This window comes from Oxyura jamaicensis, chromosome 17 (genome assembly GCF_011077185.1).
Source record: "Oxyura jamaicensis isolate SHBP4307 breed ruddy duck chromosome 17, BPBGC_Ojam_1.0, whole genome shotgun sequence".
Classification (NCBI taxonomy): Eukaryota; Metazoa; Chordata; class Aves; order Anseriformes; family Anatidae; genus Oxyura; species Oxyura jamaicensis.
In genome coordinates this window covers 4,982,261-5,000,007 of record NC_048909.1, presented here as the reverse complement: position 1 = coordinate 5,000,007, position 17,747 = coordinate 4,982,261, and the positions used below count along the sequence as shown (strand labels likewise).

Genomic DNA, 17,747 nt, shown 5'->3' with positions numbered 1-17,747 from the left:
GTAGCCTGTACAGTGCCACTAATTTTTGTGTATGGTGACCTCTGAACTTTCTGCAGATACTTTACCTTCATTCTTATATTCTAGAACATTGAGCTGAAAGTTGAGATAGAAAGTCTGAAGCGAGATCTGCAGGAGAGAGAGAAACTGCTCATCAAGGCCTCGTAAGTACCAGTGTATTTCCTAGTGTCTGTTGGGTAAGACTTCCAAGATCTTGTTTCTATTTGCGTGCTTTTTCCTGATACTTTAAGAATAAGATGATCCCAAAGGAGTGTTTTGGGGGAATTTATGTAGAAATTGCTTCACACATTATTGGAGCTATGTGTGTGAATTCTTATACATACAATGATGTTGCTGTAGTTATCCCTAAAGGTGTAAATTAAATACAGTTGAAGAAAGTACCTTATTATTCAGATAAATAAATGGAACTCCCTAGCTGAGAATGGGTTAGCGTTCCTATTGTAGAAGTTAACCTAAGGCTGACAATTGCCTGTAAAACTATTTCCTTCGATATGTCTGGTTCAAAACTAATCCAAGTGGGCAATGAAATACAGCTGCTGACAGCTACATAGGCCTGGGTTTCAGTGGAATTTTCTTTGTGCCCTACCTCATGTGGCATTGAATTGTTCCTAATTAGCCTTTTTTCAGTGGTTCAGAGAGGCCTCGTTTCAGGTCAATCCAGAGAACAGGTTTAATTTGTGCTTGGTCTCTCCAGTAGTTGTCAAAGGGGTTGGCTGGGCTTTGAATGGAACCTTGCACGAGTTTGTAATAGGAAGCAAGATTTAGGGGGAAGTCATAAACAAGTGGCCCTTCTCCCTTTAGAAGGGAAACACTAGCTGTTCTTCGCTAACAAGGGATTAATAATTACTAAAAATGCAATTGGAGAGGTCTCAGCAGCTACGTATCTTCAGGTTATTCGAGTGCTGCTTTCTGTAGCAAAAATAGCTCTACTGAAGGCTTGATACTGTATTTGGAAGCTTTGTAAATATGAAGGAAATAGTAATGCTTTCATTGCGTGCTTATTCATTGTGACAAGGCTTGTGTGGAACTCTCATTGCTTTACATCAAGCAGAGACTACACCACCAAAATTGCTATATAGCATGTGGATGTTTGTGTTTAATCTTACAGTGACAAGCAGGTACAGATAAAGTGGAAGAAACTTGCTTCTGCATAATCCATCAGCTGCTTGCACTTTGGATGTTTTCTACTGTGATAGGCAGTGGGATTTCAATCTATATTATGGTCTTTCAGTAAGGCAGTTGAAAGCCTGGCCCAGGGTGGTGATGTTGAAATACAACGTGTGAAAGAGGAGGCACAAAAGAAGTTACAAGAAATGGAGGAAATCCTGACTGGCAGAATAAACCTTCTGGAAGAGGTGAGTACCTGAAACTGGGTGGTTAGAAGTCTGTACTTTCTTTGTACTGCTGCCTGAGACACTGTGATCTGCTTGTATTTTCAAAGTTGTTTCAGCCTTCCTGGAAAAAACAGCCAGTACAAATCCAGGGGAAGGGGGAGGACAAAGCCGGGGGGGGGGGGGGGAAAGCAGCAAAAGGGAAGGTGGTGTTAGCTGCTCTAAAAACATCAAATAGGAGGAAAGTGTTTCTTCAGGAAATCCCTACCTGTTGGTGCTTTTTTGGATATGTTCAACGCAAATCTTTAAATCTTGAATTCCAGTGGGGCAGCTTCATTTTCAGAACTGCAATCTGTTAAGAGGAAGAGGGGCTGCATTTTGAGAGCTTTTCAGAAGATGTGTTCAGCTTCATAAATAGCTGCAATTACTCTGTAAGGGCTCCTGTCATTTTCGTATAATCTTTCATATACTTAGTTTACCAGTATACTGGTTTACCAGTATACTGGTAAACTTAGTTTACCAGTATAACTTAACTAAACTAAACCAGTATAACTTAACTAAACTAAACTTAGTTTACCAGTATAAATTTGAGACTGTTGCTTTTCTATATCTCCACTCGTGTTCATTACAGACTGAGAGAGGCTACCTACTTATGGCAGTTCCTGTGTAAATGAGCTAGTGAAAACTTCCCTGCCTTGTTCCTGCTTGTCTTATGGCCCTTTGTTGGGGATCTGCCAAAAGTTACTGGCTTCTGCTGTCACTAGATCACCGTTTTGCATAACCTTTTCTTGTTGCAGAGGATAGTTTTTTAACGATGTATTTTGGAATTCCTTGCTGTCTGTGGTTGCTTATTCCTGTATTTATTGCTGAGCTATCTTAACAGGGGAATTGTTTTCACATTTTCCTGTTTTTTGTAGTGTACAGGCACCATAAGAGGAAAAAATTTCCTGTATAGATAACATGCTTCCTCAAAGTAAGGGGAGTACTGTTATTTTGTAAAAGAACAAATTAGGTATTGAATGACCTGTACTGGAAATATTTCTGTAAGTTCTATAAGTGCAAAATCCCTTACCTACAAATAAGGGCATACAGTGAATGATGCAAAACAATCTTGGGTATGTACCTGTGCTTGTGAGAGAACAGAATTCTGGTGCCCTTTTGTAAGTAAATAGAAGTAGCAGAAGGATGGGGTTTATGTTCCAATTTTTGCTTTCCAGTCCCTAAAGAATGAATTGGGCGTGGAAGCTACTGGTAGCATGTCATGATGGTATTTTTCTATTGGGGTGACTTTGCAGTGCTCATAAAGCAAGGAGCTCCTTCAGAGCTGGGATGGGGGAATCTCCATTGCCTTTTCTTTGTGTAATTGAGGTTTCTCAAAGCATTCTCTGTGCTATTGGATAGGTTAAAGAAAAAAGACCCCAGGTTACGTATTCTGTAGCAAAACCAGCCTGTCAGACTGGTGTTTCCCACATCTGACAGGTAGAGTGGCAAATATCTTATCTCATGATGCTGTAGTACTTTCTGAGTCTGAAGGTACTGTTGACCTCTGATGTTAATTTTATTTTGTTGGTGAACGTAAGCAGTCCAGAGCAGTATTAGTCACTTGTTTATGTAGTGCTGTATGATTACACAGATCCAGGTAACACTAACAAAGATGAATTTCCTTTGGAGTTTTTAATTGAAAGATGAATACTGGCAGAACAGCTCTTCGGGAGAGGGAGGGGGTAGTGAATTCTAGTGGGGCTTGTTCTTCATCCCCTTTCCCCGAGAGAAATGCTTTTTAGTATAGGCTTGAAGGGGAGAGGGGGAATTACTCATTAGACTATATGGAGGCTTTTAGATTATAGAAAGCAAAATTCAGTGAGCACAGCAGGGAAGCTCGCAACAGAAAAATGAAGATCTGAAACACATTTTATGAAGTTCTTGTCAGGTTGGCTTTTTTTGTTTGTTCCCCATCTCAGTGGGTCACTAGGGGAAGCTGAGTGGAATATCTAAGTGTTACCTCTGTTTCTGTTGCTGTTCAGGAGAACAAAATCTGGTTCATACTTATCAGTTCTTGTAAGATATTATAAATTATCTTTAAAAGTTCCAATTAGCTACAGAGAGCCTATGAATATTAATTCATGAAGGGAGAACAAAACCAATTTTTTTAACCTCTTTAATTTAAGTCTAACTATTAGAAGTCTAACTATTAGTTCTGATAGCAGGAGGGAAGTGGGATAAAGCCAAATGATATTAAAGCAAATTCTAAGAGCTGAATCTGAAGTCATAATGCAGAGGTACTTTTGTTCTCTGTTCTGCTGTCGGCTAGGAAATTTGGTTTACTACTTTGAAACAAACTTCTCTTTACGCACCACAGAAAATGGATTAATCTTGAAAATGCAGTCATGAAAAGTTCAAACTGTTTGCGAAGTGCTTGAAATAATTAGTAAAAGTTGTTAATTTAAACATTCCAACACGTTTGGTAGAAGAAACTTCAATATATGAAAAATTTTGTGAGCGTTTTGTTCTTGTAGACAACAGGATTATTTGTTTTAATTACAGGATCTTAAAGCTGCTCAAGAAGAGGCAGAAAAAGCCATTGTGATGACAGAGAAGGAGAAAGCTCTAAGAATGGCTGCTGAGCAGAAACTTTCTTCAATTCCAAATGCCCCTGCAAAGGATCTTCATATGATTGCAGGAGCTGACAAAGACAGGTCAGAATTCTTGCCGGTGGTATTTCTAACCGGTGGAAATTTTTTACTGTTGAAATGTGCAGAGTCAACATGGATGAAGGTTTTAATGATTTGTTTCTACCCTCAGATGCATGATTGAATGTTACTGGATATCTAATCAGCTAGTAAACGAACACAGCAACCAGTTCACATACTTCATGATAGCAAAATCATCTTTAAAAGCTGTCTGAAAGTGTAAAAGAATTGGCATGCATGTGACATGCTCATGTCCTGCTTTAAAGCTTCTTTGCAACTTTGACTTACCTTCTGCTTCTTGCTTGAGCCGTTGCTGAATAGAGATGAACTCTTCCAGTTGTGTTTGCTTCCTGCTTTCATGGTGTTTACATGCTCTTCGGTCCCAGTGGTGTATTTGTTGAGGTTGGAAAATCAAATGGGAAAAGAGAAATGATGTCTGAGCTTCTTGGATTTGATTGTGATTTGCAAAGCACTGGTTTTGCTTTGTTTGGTAGGCAGCTGAAAGGGTGCTTGAGTTGTTCAATAACCCCAGGTAGGGAGAATGTGTACAGAGAGATCTCAACACTTCGGAGAACTGATTTTCTTTCAATATTCACATGCATGTAGGGTGAAATACGTCTGGTTAACTTTCTAGTAAATGTTGGTTAACTTGAGTGTGCAAGTCTGGGGTGGAGATGAGAAGATTGTTATGACTCACAATACTTCAGAGCATCCTTTTCTACCCTCGTGTGACTGAACCCTGCAGTTAACTGCGCTGAGTCACTGCGTAATGGGACTATCCTGGTAATGGAAAGTTGCGTTGGCCTGAGGCTTTCATTTCATCAGTTTTATATTACAGTAGGACCAAAGCAAGGTTTGCTGTATTTTCCAGACAGCTTTTGTAAAAGCATACAGACTGAGAACTGCAAATCTGAACTCTCTAGTATCATAAAATTATGAAGTTGTTCTAATAGGTTCTGCTACTGCACCTTGAGTGACACCACAGTAATTATAACCTGGCTGCCAGGCCATCTCCCTCCCTTCCCCTTTATCTTTCCTGTCTTCCTCCTTTCAATCTGTTAGACCTCTGCGTGAACGTGGTTGCTCCCTTGAGTGACTTGAGTTGTGAAGGAGTGCATTATGAAAGCAGTCCCTTTTAGATGTACCTTAGTTGCCAGCTCTGGAACTTGTGAGAAAACAGTGCTTGAAGTGTGGAAAGAAATTGTCAGTCCTGAATCACTAAAGTGAAGGCTGTGTGGAGTAAGGAACTCTTTTTTGGTGATTCAGTGTTGGCAGGATCTTCTATAATGACATGCCAATAGATCGGTGTAAGTATTTGCAGGACCAGAAAAACATTGCTGATGGAGGAAGATAGTATTTGACTCCTTGAAGTGAACCACGTATTGATGTGCAGCTCTTTAAGCTTGTCTGGCAGTAGCATATCTGTAATTCCCATTGTATTTAAAGATGCTTTTGCCATCTAGGTTACAAAATACTATGAGAACTACAGCTGGCATCTTATGTCAGGAAGTTTTCAGGTATAACCCTGTATCTGTCTGAAAACTGAAGCATTGGTTTTATCTGTTGAAAGACCAGAGGTGTCGAGATACGTATTTGACCAAAGGTGGTATCAATGACCTCACATTTTTTTGGGGGGGCTTGTGTGAAACTAGAAGCAGCTTTAGCCACAAATACAAGTGAAAGTATGTACTTGAGGGATGCTTCATGATGGCATGTGAGGATACAGAGCTCTGTGCGGTAGGAAGTGGAACGTATTGGTAAGCTTTTTGTGTATCATAAAGGACAATGTAACTGAAGTATTGAAGCTTAAGTGTTTACATTTTAAATGGTACTGGAGGAAAATAAAATAGAATGCTTTGCAGATAGCTCAAACCTGTTTGTTGCTTGCTTTAAAGTGATGTGACCTTTTCTGGCTTCTCTGGAGGAAGAAGGGGTTGTGAAAAATTCCCCTAAATTTTACAAGAGTTGTCTGGAGTCTTCACCTAGGAAAGCTGTCTGTGAGATTAACTGCAATGACTGGAGAGTTGGTGGCAGATGATGCAAGATTAATATTAAAAATTTTATAATTTTAGACTTATAGAGCAACTGAATCTGTCTTTGAAAAGTAAAGAAGCTATAATTCAACACCTTGAAGAGGAAAAGTCTCAGAGTGGATCTTGTGATGGGAACTTATCAGCAGAAAAAATCAGAGAACTTACCATTGCTTTGAGGCATGAAAAAGATAGTGAGATAGAGGTGAGGAAACTGATGGAACAGTTATACCTTGTAAATATCATGTGGTCTAGGATTTTAAAGGTCTAAAAGGTCTTGTGCATGATGGTGTATGAGTAACAAGTCATTAAAAAAAAAAAATCCTTCTCCACAGTTACTCCATCCTGCTCTTCTCCATCCCCTAAACATTCATTGTTTATATTGTGGTTTGGCAGTCAATATTCATCCTTGTTATCCATGCTTACTGTTCTTTCAATGAGAGATCATTTCCTGCAGACTTTTTACGTGCGTTTTATTACACATACTGTGCAATTGCTTCATAGAAATAAGTGTATACGTGTATGGGGCGGGTGTATATAAAAGCTAAATGTTAATAGATCTGTCGATAGATGACATCTTATAGTATATATAACTGTATTATAATTTACAACTATAGAAGTTAAGAATGTGACTTGAGAATTTGTTTTTAGAGAGTTTTCCCACTGTTGTGGTCTAGAGAAAAAGCTTTGCTAAGGGAAATAAGCGTTTTAAAAAAATCTCATGAAATAAAGTGAAAGCATAGCTTTTAGCTTACAGAAATTCCAAGAGTTAGTGGTTTATGTCACTCCTCTTAAAGAGGAAGACAGATATCCTGGCAGCTGAAAGGTAGAAACAGGTCTTAAGGCTTGTTAGCATTTTTTTTTTCCCCCCAACCTATGAAAAAAAAAGGCAAACAAGGGAAAACTGGTAAAAGAAAGAAAGAAATCACGGAGGCTGTCAGGCTTCTGAGAAATTTTTATCCGTTGTGTTTTGTGAATGATCCATTCTCAAGTACCAAAACACCTTTTTGTTGTTTCTGTCAAGAACAGACAAAAGGACAAATAGTTCAGTCATGAACTGCTTGTCCTTGTCTGATTAGTTGAATTAAAAGCTTGCAGTCTGGGTTTTATTACATCTAAATCAATTTGTCAGGAAAACCTACCCTACTTTCACGAAAATACTTGTGTGAAGGTGAAAGAAGTGTCATCTTTAATCATTTCAAAGGAGGTGGACAGACTGTATCATCCTTTTGGGGTACAGTACTGATGAGAGAAATCAGAATACATCTGCACAGCTCCATTTCTTTATATGAATACTCTTTAAAAACAAAAAAGAAAAACAAACCCCAAACCTGACTTCCCCAAGGGAAAGTCCTAATGAACATCTCCCATGATAAAAGCATCCTGCAGACATAGATACGTCATATAAAAATAACAAAAAAAATCATTTTTATTAACTTGTAAAGCTGAATTGTCCTGTCTCACTGAAGGGTGCTTCATACTGTGCCCCAGCAGACTTTCAGGAAGCACCTGATGCAAATATATTCATGCCAAAATGTTGAATGTTGTACAGTTCTGAGGTGTATATGAAGTTTGTTCCTTAAAGCTTTAAAGTTTGTTTTATTCCATTTTAATGCTTAATGGTTTGCATTTGTGTTTAGAGTCAATTTACTTCACCATAGCAACTGTTTTGTTCTTATAGGCCGTTAGAATGGAGCTTAAAAATGAGAGAAATTCTTTTGAAAAAAAAATCCAGGTAAGTCCTAGTCTTGTTTCTGTATTTTTGGCCACTTAAAATGCATGTTGGGATTTCTTCTGTTATGCATTCATAGATACGGAGAGGCCTTGACTTGGAAAGAAGCAAAGCAGGTACTTTGGTAACTATTTTCCAAAGGGAGGTGTCAGGAAGGATCCCCTGGTTTTTGAAGCAATTTTCAGTAACTTGATAGGCATGCTCATCGAATACTGAAGCTGTATGGTTGATACTCATGGCCAGCACATGAGAATTGGCTTCTTTAGCTGTATTCCAGGCATATCTTTAAGATGATGACTTGCATTTGGGACTGTATTTAATACAAGTAATTGGAGTAATAAGATATAAGAACTCTGAGAGAATGTACTTCTTAATGTGCAGTTACAATATGTCCTAGTAGAAAGTTAATGCAACTTTGACATAATCTAATTTAGTCTCTTCAAGAAGAGCTGCAAGAGAGAGAAAACGAGCTTGCTGTTGAAAAGAAGAATGGTTTGAAAAGGGATAAAACCATCCAAGGGCTAACTGTTGCATTAAAAGCAAAGGAAAAAGAGGTATGACGTCTGCGATCTTGCTGGTTTTGTTGAACTGTCACTGGCACGGGGGTGCATGTTGTGTGTGTCACAGGGATTGTTTGATCTCACTTGTAACTGTTTAGGAAACTTCTAGTAGGTCCTAAATTGCTCCTGTCATGTCTGTAGGCACTTCTGTTTGTTACCTAGAGTTTTGTGTCTTTGACTGGAGGGGGTGGGGAAGATACCTAACTGATTCTTTGTCCCTTAAGAACTTAGAGGAAAAATGTTTTCAGTTGCACACTGCTTTTTATCAGCTCTGAGCACCACTTAAAAGGTAAGAGAAGTACTTTTTGTTGGTGAGAAAGTGGAGCTGTCAAAGAAAGGTAAAATAGTAGGTCAATGTCAGAGGAAATTTGGATTTTACGGAAGAGTGGGAAATGTTTAACTTGAGTGATAGGTAGGCTAGTGAGTGTTGTATAAGCTGAGTTTCTTTATGTGAGATTTATTATGATGTATTTGATGTTTTTGTTCTTAAAAGTATTTGTTTTGTGTAGTTGGATAAAAGGATAATGAGATGGTGGGATAACTATTACTGAATCACCATCCCTTGGAAATAACTTTCTACATAGTGTTCATTTTACTTTACTTAAAGAATGAGGAACTTGGTTCTGAAATTGAAGATCTAAATGCTTCACTGACTAAGGCAAGAGAGGCAACTCACAAAGCACACATGCAAAAATTCAAGGTAAGAAGCAAGCAGTTAATGTTTTTTTTTTTTCTTCCCTGCAGCTCCCTTTTTTATAATACCGTACAGTAGATACAGCTTTGTACATTTGAAGGTAAAGGAATGGAAAGTAGTTTAAAGTACTTCTTTGAATGCTTAATTTTCTTCTGAAACAAATTTCCCCAAAACATTTCTGCTTAAATGACTGGGTCTTAAGAATGTCCGATTTCTTATCTTTCCTTCTGTAACAACTGAGAAGGGAGGGAGAAATGTGTAAAAGCAAATGGGGGGGGAAATGAAGACATACTTGTGGAGTTGAGATGATACTGAGTTTTCTTTATTGACTTAAGAATGTTTTGGTGGTTCTTCAAAAGTATGGTAACAGCACGCTCTTCCTAATCAGCAGAATTGAACTAGGTATGAGAGACTTGTATTTCTTCATATAACAGATATGAAACCACTATCTATAAAATAGTGGAGTGTTGTGAAAGTGTGATTTAGTAATGCTTTTGTGTGTGCAGAGGAGAGAACTTTATCATAATAATCTATGATTATAAAGGTCTTAATATGTAAGATGGGAGAAAGAAGTTTGCTTTTAAAATAGACTGCATAATATTTACCAACTCATTTCAAAATGAAGTATAGTAAAAGGTGGACTTGGAACTTTCAGTAATTAGTACTGATTAATGGCAATAATGACTCTTTCATTATGATTGTTCACCCACTTGGTCTCTTACCTTAGCAGGAATGGAAGAGGTTCCATATGCGTGCTTCCACGCTATACTCAGCTGCAGCTTTGTGACTGTATAGCTTTTTGATTTCAGTCTAACTGGAATAGTAGTGTTTAGTATCCAGACCACCTCAATTTCTTCAAAAGCTATTTATTTGACTTAAGCCCAAATTTGTGCGCTGTATGGTAAAAAAGATATCTTGTGTCATCTTCAAGTCGTTTTGGCCTGTATGTGAACCTATAGCTTATGTTTGCTACTTAATACCACAGAAGTCCAGTGTTTTGAAATATTACTCTAATTTTAACCCTTTTATTTTTAAGCTTGATTGTTTTAGAGGAGTTCTTTGTTTAAAAAGTATGCAACTAATTCTTCCTGTCTACAGAATCCATATTGCTCTTTCACAAACTATGCAAACCTTTCTCCTCATTACTCTGCTACTTAGCTGCAAACTTGAGTTGAAGGCAGCTTTCTGTGAGTAGAACTTCAAGGAGACCAGTTATAACAGCCTGTGATAGGGAAGAACAGAAATCACGCTTGCTATTTCATGTACTAAGTATGCTTATGACTTGGTAACTACTTGACCTAGTTTGGATTCAAATTGACCCCAAAGTAGAAAGCTTCATCTAATGAGAGCTTTGGGAACAAATAACATATGGTCTCATTTGCCTTATGGACTCCTTTGCACATCAACCTTTATCTAATTCTCAGTTATCTCTAAGACTGTCTTATGCTGGATTGTCACTTTTGACATCAGATACTCAAGAAAATTTTCACTGTAACATTTGTCTGGTTCAGGTAATTGTCATTTCACTTTTTTACCATTTTTTACCAGTTTGGTGTGCTAGAAGGATTGTGTGTGACGGAAGCAACAGAAGTGAAGACTTCCAGGTTCTACAGATTACCCTTACAGACTTTGAATGCTGCTTTTATGTTTCAGGGTGCTGAGGATTATCAAGCTCTCTTGATAGAAAAAGAGACCCTCTTAGCAGAGCTGCGTTCAGAAAACCTTACAAAGGATGCTGAGAACCGTAAACTACAAAGGAGGATTAAAAGGACTGATCAAGAGCTAAATGATTTGAATTTAGAAAGAGAGAAAATGGAGAAAGAGCTGGATGAAGCACAACTACAGAAGAGCAGAAGTGACAAAACTATTAATGTTATTATCACTTTTCCTTTATTTCATAAAGTTTAAAAATATTGTTTTTATATGTTACTAGCATGTCCTTTTCTAACAAATTTTAATTTTTTAACTTGAAAGCTTTCTTAAAAAGCAAATGCATTTGTCTGAAGTGAGTGTTCAAAAGAATGTGGCCAAGCAGATTGAGGAAAATTTTGGCACTTAGTCTGCACAGAAAAAAATATTTTTTTAAACAAATCTCATTTTGGTAGCTTTAGCTAAGTCCTAGATAAAATGATTAACCTTTATAAGTGGTAAATCTTAACTATTGGTTTCTAATTCTTGATGGTAGTCAGAACATGCATGACAATGTCTTATTTCTGCTGTGTTTGCTGTGTTACATGTCTATAGGTTGTCTTAAAAGAGTTACAGTAGTGCACTTTTAAGTTCTAAGACAATGCAGGAATAAGCTGCCTTAAGCCAAACTTGAGCTTGCTTTTTGCTAACATAGCTTGGTTGCTGTAAAGGCTGTATACTAATATCAGTTTTTGCTTGTAAAATCCCCAAAGCACAGGATTAGTCAATCACAATTTGCTGTAAAAAAAAAAAAAGTGCTATTTATGGTTATTAATCTTGCCTCATTTTTTTAGGGCTTTTTTTTTTAACCTCGGTGTAAATGTCTGCTTGAGCTCTTCTGCTTCTAACATGCACAGCTCATTCAACAAAGTGAAGGATGAGGTTTCTTGTTCTCATCCTTTCTTCAAAGGATGCACTTTCTGCTGAGTGCTTGACATAATGTACTTCTCACCTGTACGTCTTGTCATGTGGATTTTTCTGAAGTCTTACCATTGCTTCTCTTAGGGTAGCATCTGCATAATGAGTAGACTCCTGCCCAGTTGCACAGGCCGGTACCCTTCACTTAGGGATTAGCCTATTGCTATATTTAACAACATAAAAGATGAAATGAGGTTGTATTTCTTCACTTAATGTTTTGCTCTATTTATTAAATAAGCACCTCACGAAACAAAGCATGGAGACATGGAAATTGCCGCACTGCAATATTACATAAAACCAGTAGAGGGATCTCTTTACCTACAAACAAATAAGGTCCCTTCCTCCCCAACCTTCCCCCTGCGGTTATTTAACTTACCGTTTTCGTTGATTGTCAACTGTGGTTAGGCTGCCGTCACGCAGTCTCTATCTTTGCTGTGCTTTGAAATTTCTTCTGGGTGTTGAGGTTAAGGGGAGAAAGAACAGATAGCTCCTGTCAGTAAAACAGCCACAAAGAACATATTTTATTGATTTAAAGTATTTTATCTTTAACTGTCTTCTCCATTCAGAGCCTTTTTTCATCTTTCAGGGGAGCTAGAATATAAATCTTTATAGGAAAGGCAGGAAAAATAGGACTGAGTAGGGATTTGCCAGGGGATTCAAAGTTGCTCGTATTACAGAAGCCTATTTGACTCCGTTATGTCCAAGTTTTTCATGTAAATGACTAGTTCCTTGGGGAAAAGCATTCCTGCCAAAAGATGAGCAGTCTTTTAAAATTATATCCCTAACCTGCTTCCTATTCCTTGCAGAACGGCTGTTTCAATTTCGGAGTTGCTAGTACATTCAGATATAGCAGCCCTGCCTGTGAAATGTTGCCCATTAAGTAGTAGATATGTGGGAGTAAAAAAATATGCTGCGATATTTTGCTCTTTGACAAATAGAAAACCACTTCAGTCATCTGATGCAAAATTCTTATGAGACATCCCTAAAACTCCTATCCTATTTATTCTCTGAGATACCTACTTACCAGTGTTTCTGCTCTGTTAGGATGAAGCTAGCACAGGTGTGTCTAAACTGTAGAAATTGCCATTGACATCTGTAATGAGCTGCCATCTTAACTCTTCCCTCACTCCCAGGGAAGGTTTCAAAGACTTCTCCTATTCTGTTGTTGGGGTAATCTCAATTTTTTTTTGCATACATCTGTCTGGGCAAATGAGCACACAAAACCTTAGAGAGCCTTCTGCCCTGTTGTAAGCCAGTTTGTATGGAGGTGATTAGTCATTACTGTCCTTGGATGGGAGAAGGTTAAACTAAGTTAGTTAAGACTGCTAAATGTGACCTGATCATCCACATCAGACCAAACCACTGCCCAGTAGCAGGAGGCTTTTGCAGCAACACATGTTCTTCAGTGCTCTCCCTGCCTAAGTGGGGGGTAAGTGCCCTGCCTTTTTACGGAGCTAACTTCAAAAGCAAAAACTTTCAGGTCAGTGCTTTCCAGAAGCTGCTGTTAGGCAGTAGTTCAGTGTCATTTTAAGCTCTCTGAAATAACCTTTGGGCATCCATTCTCACAACCGATGAGCAATAACCATCAACACACCCTTAATGCTACTTTCCTTGGCCATGTTGCTGTCTGTAACAGCTCAGTATTTATTCGTCAAAGAGTTTGTTCAAGCTGAGATCATTTAAACACGAAGCTGTTGTCTCTCTCCAGATCTAAATGCAGACAATTAGAGCATATTTACTAGTTGTTCATAGTTGATCACTTGATTGGGGGAAATGCAGAGTAACTCATTAGGTAGACTTTATTACCTAGTCTTCCTACTTGCAGTTCAGCCTGAGAGGGAGGTTTGGGAGCCTCATGACTTAATTATTCACCAACCTGTTTCCCATCTGACAAGGAGGGGGAGGCATCTGCTCTAGTCTTTGACATTATATTGCTTCGCGTTCATTTTTCTTAGTTCAACTCTCATTAATCATAGGAAAGTCTCCTGGGGAAAAAGGCTGGCAGAAGGAATAGCGAGGTTTATGCTCTGAGAACCATAGGTACTCTATTAGCCTTGCAGCTCAACGTAGAGAAACCAATAGATTTTCTCCCAGACAGTTTGAGTGGTCAATGAGTTCAAGCAACCTGCTACGGTGATGGATAGTTTTGTGCGTTACGAAATTCTGCGTTATGCAAAGAAACTAACTTTCAGTCTCGACTCTGACTTGTTTGGGAAGGATTTAAGGGAACTATGTGGGGAGAATTAGTGGAGATGAACTCGAACTACAAGTCTCCCGCAGGCTTTTCTTTTTCTGTTTTCTGCAGTAGCATGTGTTGTCAGTCTAGCTCTTTCCCTAAACCTAGCCATAATATTTGAGCTGTTTTAAAGGTAGAAGCTTTGTCTCTGTACCTGACAAGCGTTGTGTGCTGAGACTAGGTCATAAGGGGTGTAGTACTGTTAGCGCAACAGCATGCTTTTAACTGGGCATGCCTGCATCTTCTCTTAAATCTGTTCAGGGTTTTCATAAAAAGAAGTCACGGAGTATTGGCCATTGAAGTTACAGTACAGATCACGTGTGTTCCTTTGAATTTCGGTTACCTAGTAGTGATACAATAGCACAAAAATGATGCAAAAATAAAAACGAGTGAATTTTGCAGTGCACCATGAAAATCATAATGCTGCAGTTAGTCCTTTACTTCCACTTCAAGTGTTGTACGCGATGCGACCCACTTGAAGAGTTGCATAGCTTGAAGCCAAAAGGCTCAGTGGTTATGAGATGTTACACAACTACCAAAAGAATTGCTCTGTGCTGCAGTCTGTGGTTTTAGTTAGTAGTTGATAGAAATAGAAGCATATTTGAGACTTTGCACATATACACAAAACTTGGACTTGGTTTTGCAATTCTTCATTTTTCTTCGGCAAACAAGTAGTCCTTGTGGTCATGAAAAAAATACCTTTATTGATTTGCAGAACCGAGGGAATAAGCTTACCCATTCTTTGAAACTAAATAACACTGGATGAGTTTTTTGGGGGAGCTATTAGTGATGTCTTAGCTGATTCCTGGTAATGAAGCTAAGATTAAGCAAGTAAACCAAAAGGCATTGCAAATGACAATTTGTGTTTAATGTGCAAAATAAACAGAAATAAAACACTGCAGTAGTAAAGTGATGTTAAAGATTTGAAGTGAACCTGCATGAAGCAAGGTAATTAAGTCAAGAAAAGGACATAAAACAGTTTGTAAAGAGAATGCAATTAAAGTGTCACTAGTACTATTTTCCTGTACTTAGAATAAGAAACAACTATTGAATTTTAAATCCCAGCGGAGGTAAATGGAAAGTTTATAGGTGACTACCATATGTGCAAACTATTTAAAGGGCTTATGGTACCTCACAAATGGGCCCTTTTTGGAAATAAAAGGAAAACATTTATTTGAAGATGTAGGCTGTGTTACCCAGGTCTTTGGGTCTGAGGAGTTTAGATAATACAAAGGCTTCTGTACGTTTTAGTTGTTTAATTTTAAGCAACAGTGCCTTTGTAAAAGGCTTCTACTTCCCTTTTTCCACACAGTCCTTGCAGTAAATGTCCTAGATCATCTTGAAAATTAAAGTTCTTAGAAAATGAAGCTGTGTATATACAAGCTATGTATTTTTCAGTTTGAAACTTCAACAGGTCAGCAAAAAAGTTGGAAGTGACACAAAGGGTGGTAGTGGGAGAGAAGCTGAAATGGTAGAACATTATCAGAGCCTTATTTAGCTTTTCTACTGCTCTGTGTTCCTGAACTTTTCCACTCTCTAACTGGAAACTGGCTATTAATAACACACTAATAATTTCATCTGTATTTTCATTGATTCAGTGATTTTCCCGGTTAGTAGTAATATGTAAAGAATAAGAACTGGTTGATGTTACTGAAGGGAACCAAAGGTTTTACCAGGTGGGCAGATTTTCAAATGGCAATTTTTCAATTGAAACAGGAGCGCCTGTAGGAACATAGATGAGAAAGCTGTAATTATGGTCACCGTCAAGTGTGTGACTTGCAAATTAGGAGATACTGCCTTTACATCGCAGTAGCCCATGTTGATCCCAACAGATACCAGGGTCCTTTGGACTTGCTACTGAATCAGCTTATTGAAAGAGATTTCTATCTTCAAAGCAAAATGGACAATAAGTGTGTGTTTACTGATAGCTGTGTTGATTCCATGTCTTAATTATCTAATCTTGAAGCTGCAAGGAAAGAGAAGAGCAAATGACAAACCATTTTTTTCCTATTTCTAGCACTGGATGAAACTGACTCAGAAGTTAGTGTTTGTTTTGACAGTGGCAGCATGATATTTCTAACAGCCTTGGAGTCCAGTCAGTCTTTACGAAAAGCTTGTGAACAATAACAGTTTGGATTTTTAGAAAGCAATACTGACACCTTATCTAAAAGTTTTCTTTTTATAATCACTGATACTAAGAGAAAGACACTGGCTTAAATACATTCCCCAGACTATTTGGTGATGTGCGTAATCTGAAGTAATGGAAAGTTAAGCTATTAACGTGACTTGTCAATCTTAAACATTTTTAAAGTTGATTTGCTAATTATTCAGTTTCATTTTTTGTAGGACCTTAGAAATCAACTAGAGAAATTACACGGTGAAATGACTGAGAAAGAAAAAGCAGCTGAACATTACAATATTCTTTTGAGTGAAAGCAATCAGAAGTTGCAGAGCCAAGAACTAGTTATCAAGCAGCTGACAGACAGTGTCAATCAAAAGGATCTATTGCTTCAGGTAGGTAGACTTGAGTGGAAATTAAAAAATGAAAAGTTATAATTTGATTTTGCATGAGGAAAGATGACAAAATCCCATTTGTATTTGGAATTACCGTTGATTTTGATGGTAATCCTTCACTTCGTATAATACTGTATTTGCAGAACAGACCTAATTTTGGAGATCTGTGGAGTTAAAAAGATTTTTTGTTAAGGTTTTATTAAGCACTTGTACAAAGGGGAGAAAAAAGCTTTACTAATACTTATGTAGACTTTTCACTGATGTGTTAGGGTACTTCAAAAGCTCTGAAGTGCCTGTGATTTACAGTTTGTTGTGCAGAAACTAGAAGTTGAGGAATAGACATAGACAGTGAAATATTTTCTCCTCTCTTTTTTTTTTTATTATTTTAATGAAAATGAGCACGTTCAAAACAAGGCATGTGAGAAGGGAATCTGAATCTTTAAAGAACCCCTGCTTCAAACATTCTGCAGCTGGAGGTATAATCCTGAAAAGTACTGGTGGTATTCAGCCAGCAAAGCAAAGACAAATAGTTGAGGTTGCTGTGTACATGGAGACCAAAGTATATTCCTTGATTTACTGCATAAACACTGCTAACTTTTCAGATGTAATCAGTTTTTTTTTTTTTTTTAATTTAATTTTATTTTTTATTATTTAAATGATTGGAAAGCTGCCCAAAGCTTTTGTTTGGTCTTTTTTTTTTGGTTTCTGTTTTGGTATGCTGAGCTATACCAAATTGATTACAATCCTCTTTTGTGCGATTTGTAAAGAATGTTTGGACATTTCCTGAATTTTGCTTGTTTGCTTGTGTACTATTTTGCAGTATAACAACAGGATAAATTTTGCAAAACCACATCATTGTTTTCTTTTGTTAGAACTTTGATGAAACAATTAAAGAAAAGAATGGAGAATTGCAGGAGCTGCTGCTGAAGAACAAGAGCCTTCTAAGAGCCAATGAAGAACTTGAACTGAAAAATGAGGGTTTAGTAAAGGAAAAATGTGCTGTACAGTCACAGTCAATCATCAGGATAGTCAGAGAGTTGGAGGTGAGTTTCATGGAACTGTGATCATTTTCAGATAAATACTTTGACTTTAAAGTAATGAGAATTTTCCCTTTGACTTCAAACTTGCAGATTCATACGCTTTGTAAATCATCCATGTAGCAAGGGGCAGTTTTTCCTTCAGATCAGTACCATCTTAAAATGTTATGTAATATTAAAACTATAACAATGACTTTATTAATAATAGAGTTATATTTTTAGGTCACTTGCAATGTTTTAAAAGCATATGATTGTGGTGGTTTTATCTGGCATCAGAAGCGTACGTAGTATTGTACGC

The 17,747-nt window shown here is 37.6% G+C and overlaps 1 protein-coding gene across 3 annotated transcripts in view; it reads left to right on the top strand.

Moving 5' to 3' along the window:
* The window catches only part of CDK5RAP2 (CDK5 regulatory subunit associated protein 2), a 79,459-nt gene that overhangs the window by 7,321 nt on the left and 54,391 nt on the right, over nucleotides 1-17,747 (top strand). For 2 of the 3 annotated variants that reach the window (XM_035342013.1, XM_035342011.1), the window contains exons 5-14: nucleotides 85-161; nucleotides 1,250-1,373; nucleotides 3,894-4,045; nucleotides 6,112-6,274; nucleotides 7,751-7,804; nucleotides 8,236-8,355; nucleotides 8,969-9,061; nucleotides 10,709-10,927; nucleotides 16,245-16,412; nucleotides 17,285-17,455. In XM_035342013.1, the coding sequence (XP_035197904.1) occupies nucleotides 85-161; nucleotides 1,250-1,373; nucleotides 3,894-4,045; nucleotides 6,112-6,274; nucleotides 7,751-7,804; nucleotides 8,236-8,355; nucleotides 8,969-9,061; nucleotides 10,709-10,927; nucleotides 16,245-16,412; nucleotides 17,285-17,455 (1,341 nt within the window). Of the gene's footprint in view, nucleotides 1-84; nucleotides 162-1,249; nucleotides 1,374-3,889; nucleotides 4,046-6,111; nucleotides 6,275-7,750; nucleotides 7,805-8,235; nucleotides 8,356-8,968; nucleotides 9,062-10,708; nucleotides 10,928-16,244; nucleotides 16,413-17,284; nucleotides 17,456-17,747 lie in introns of those variants that run through there. The other variant, XM_035342014.1, reaches the window with a different exon arrangement.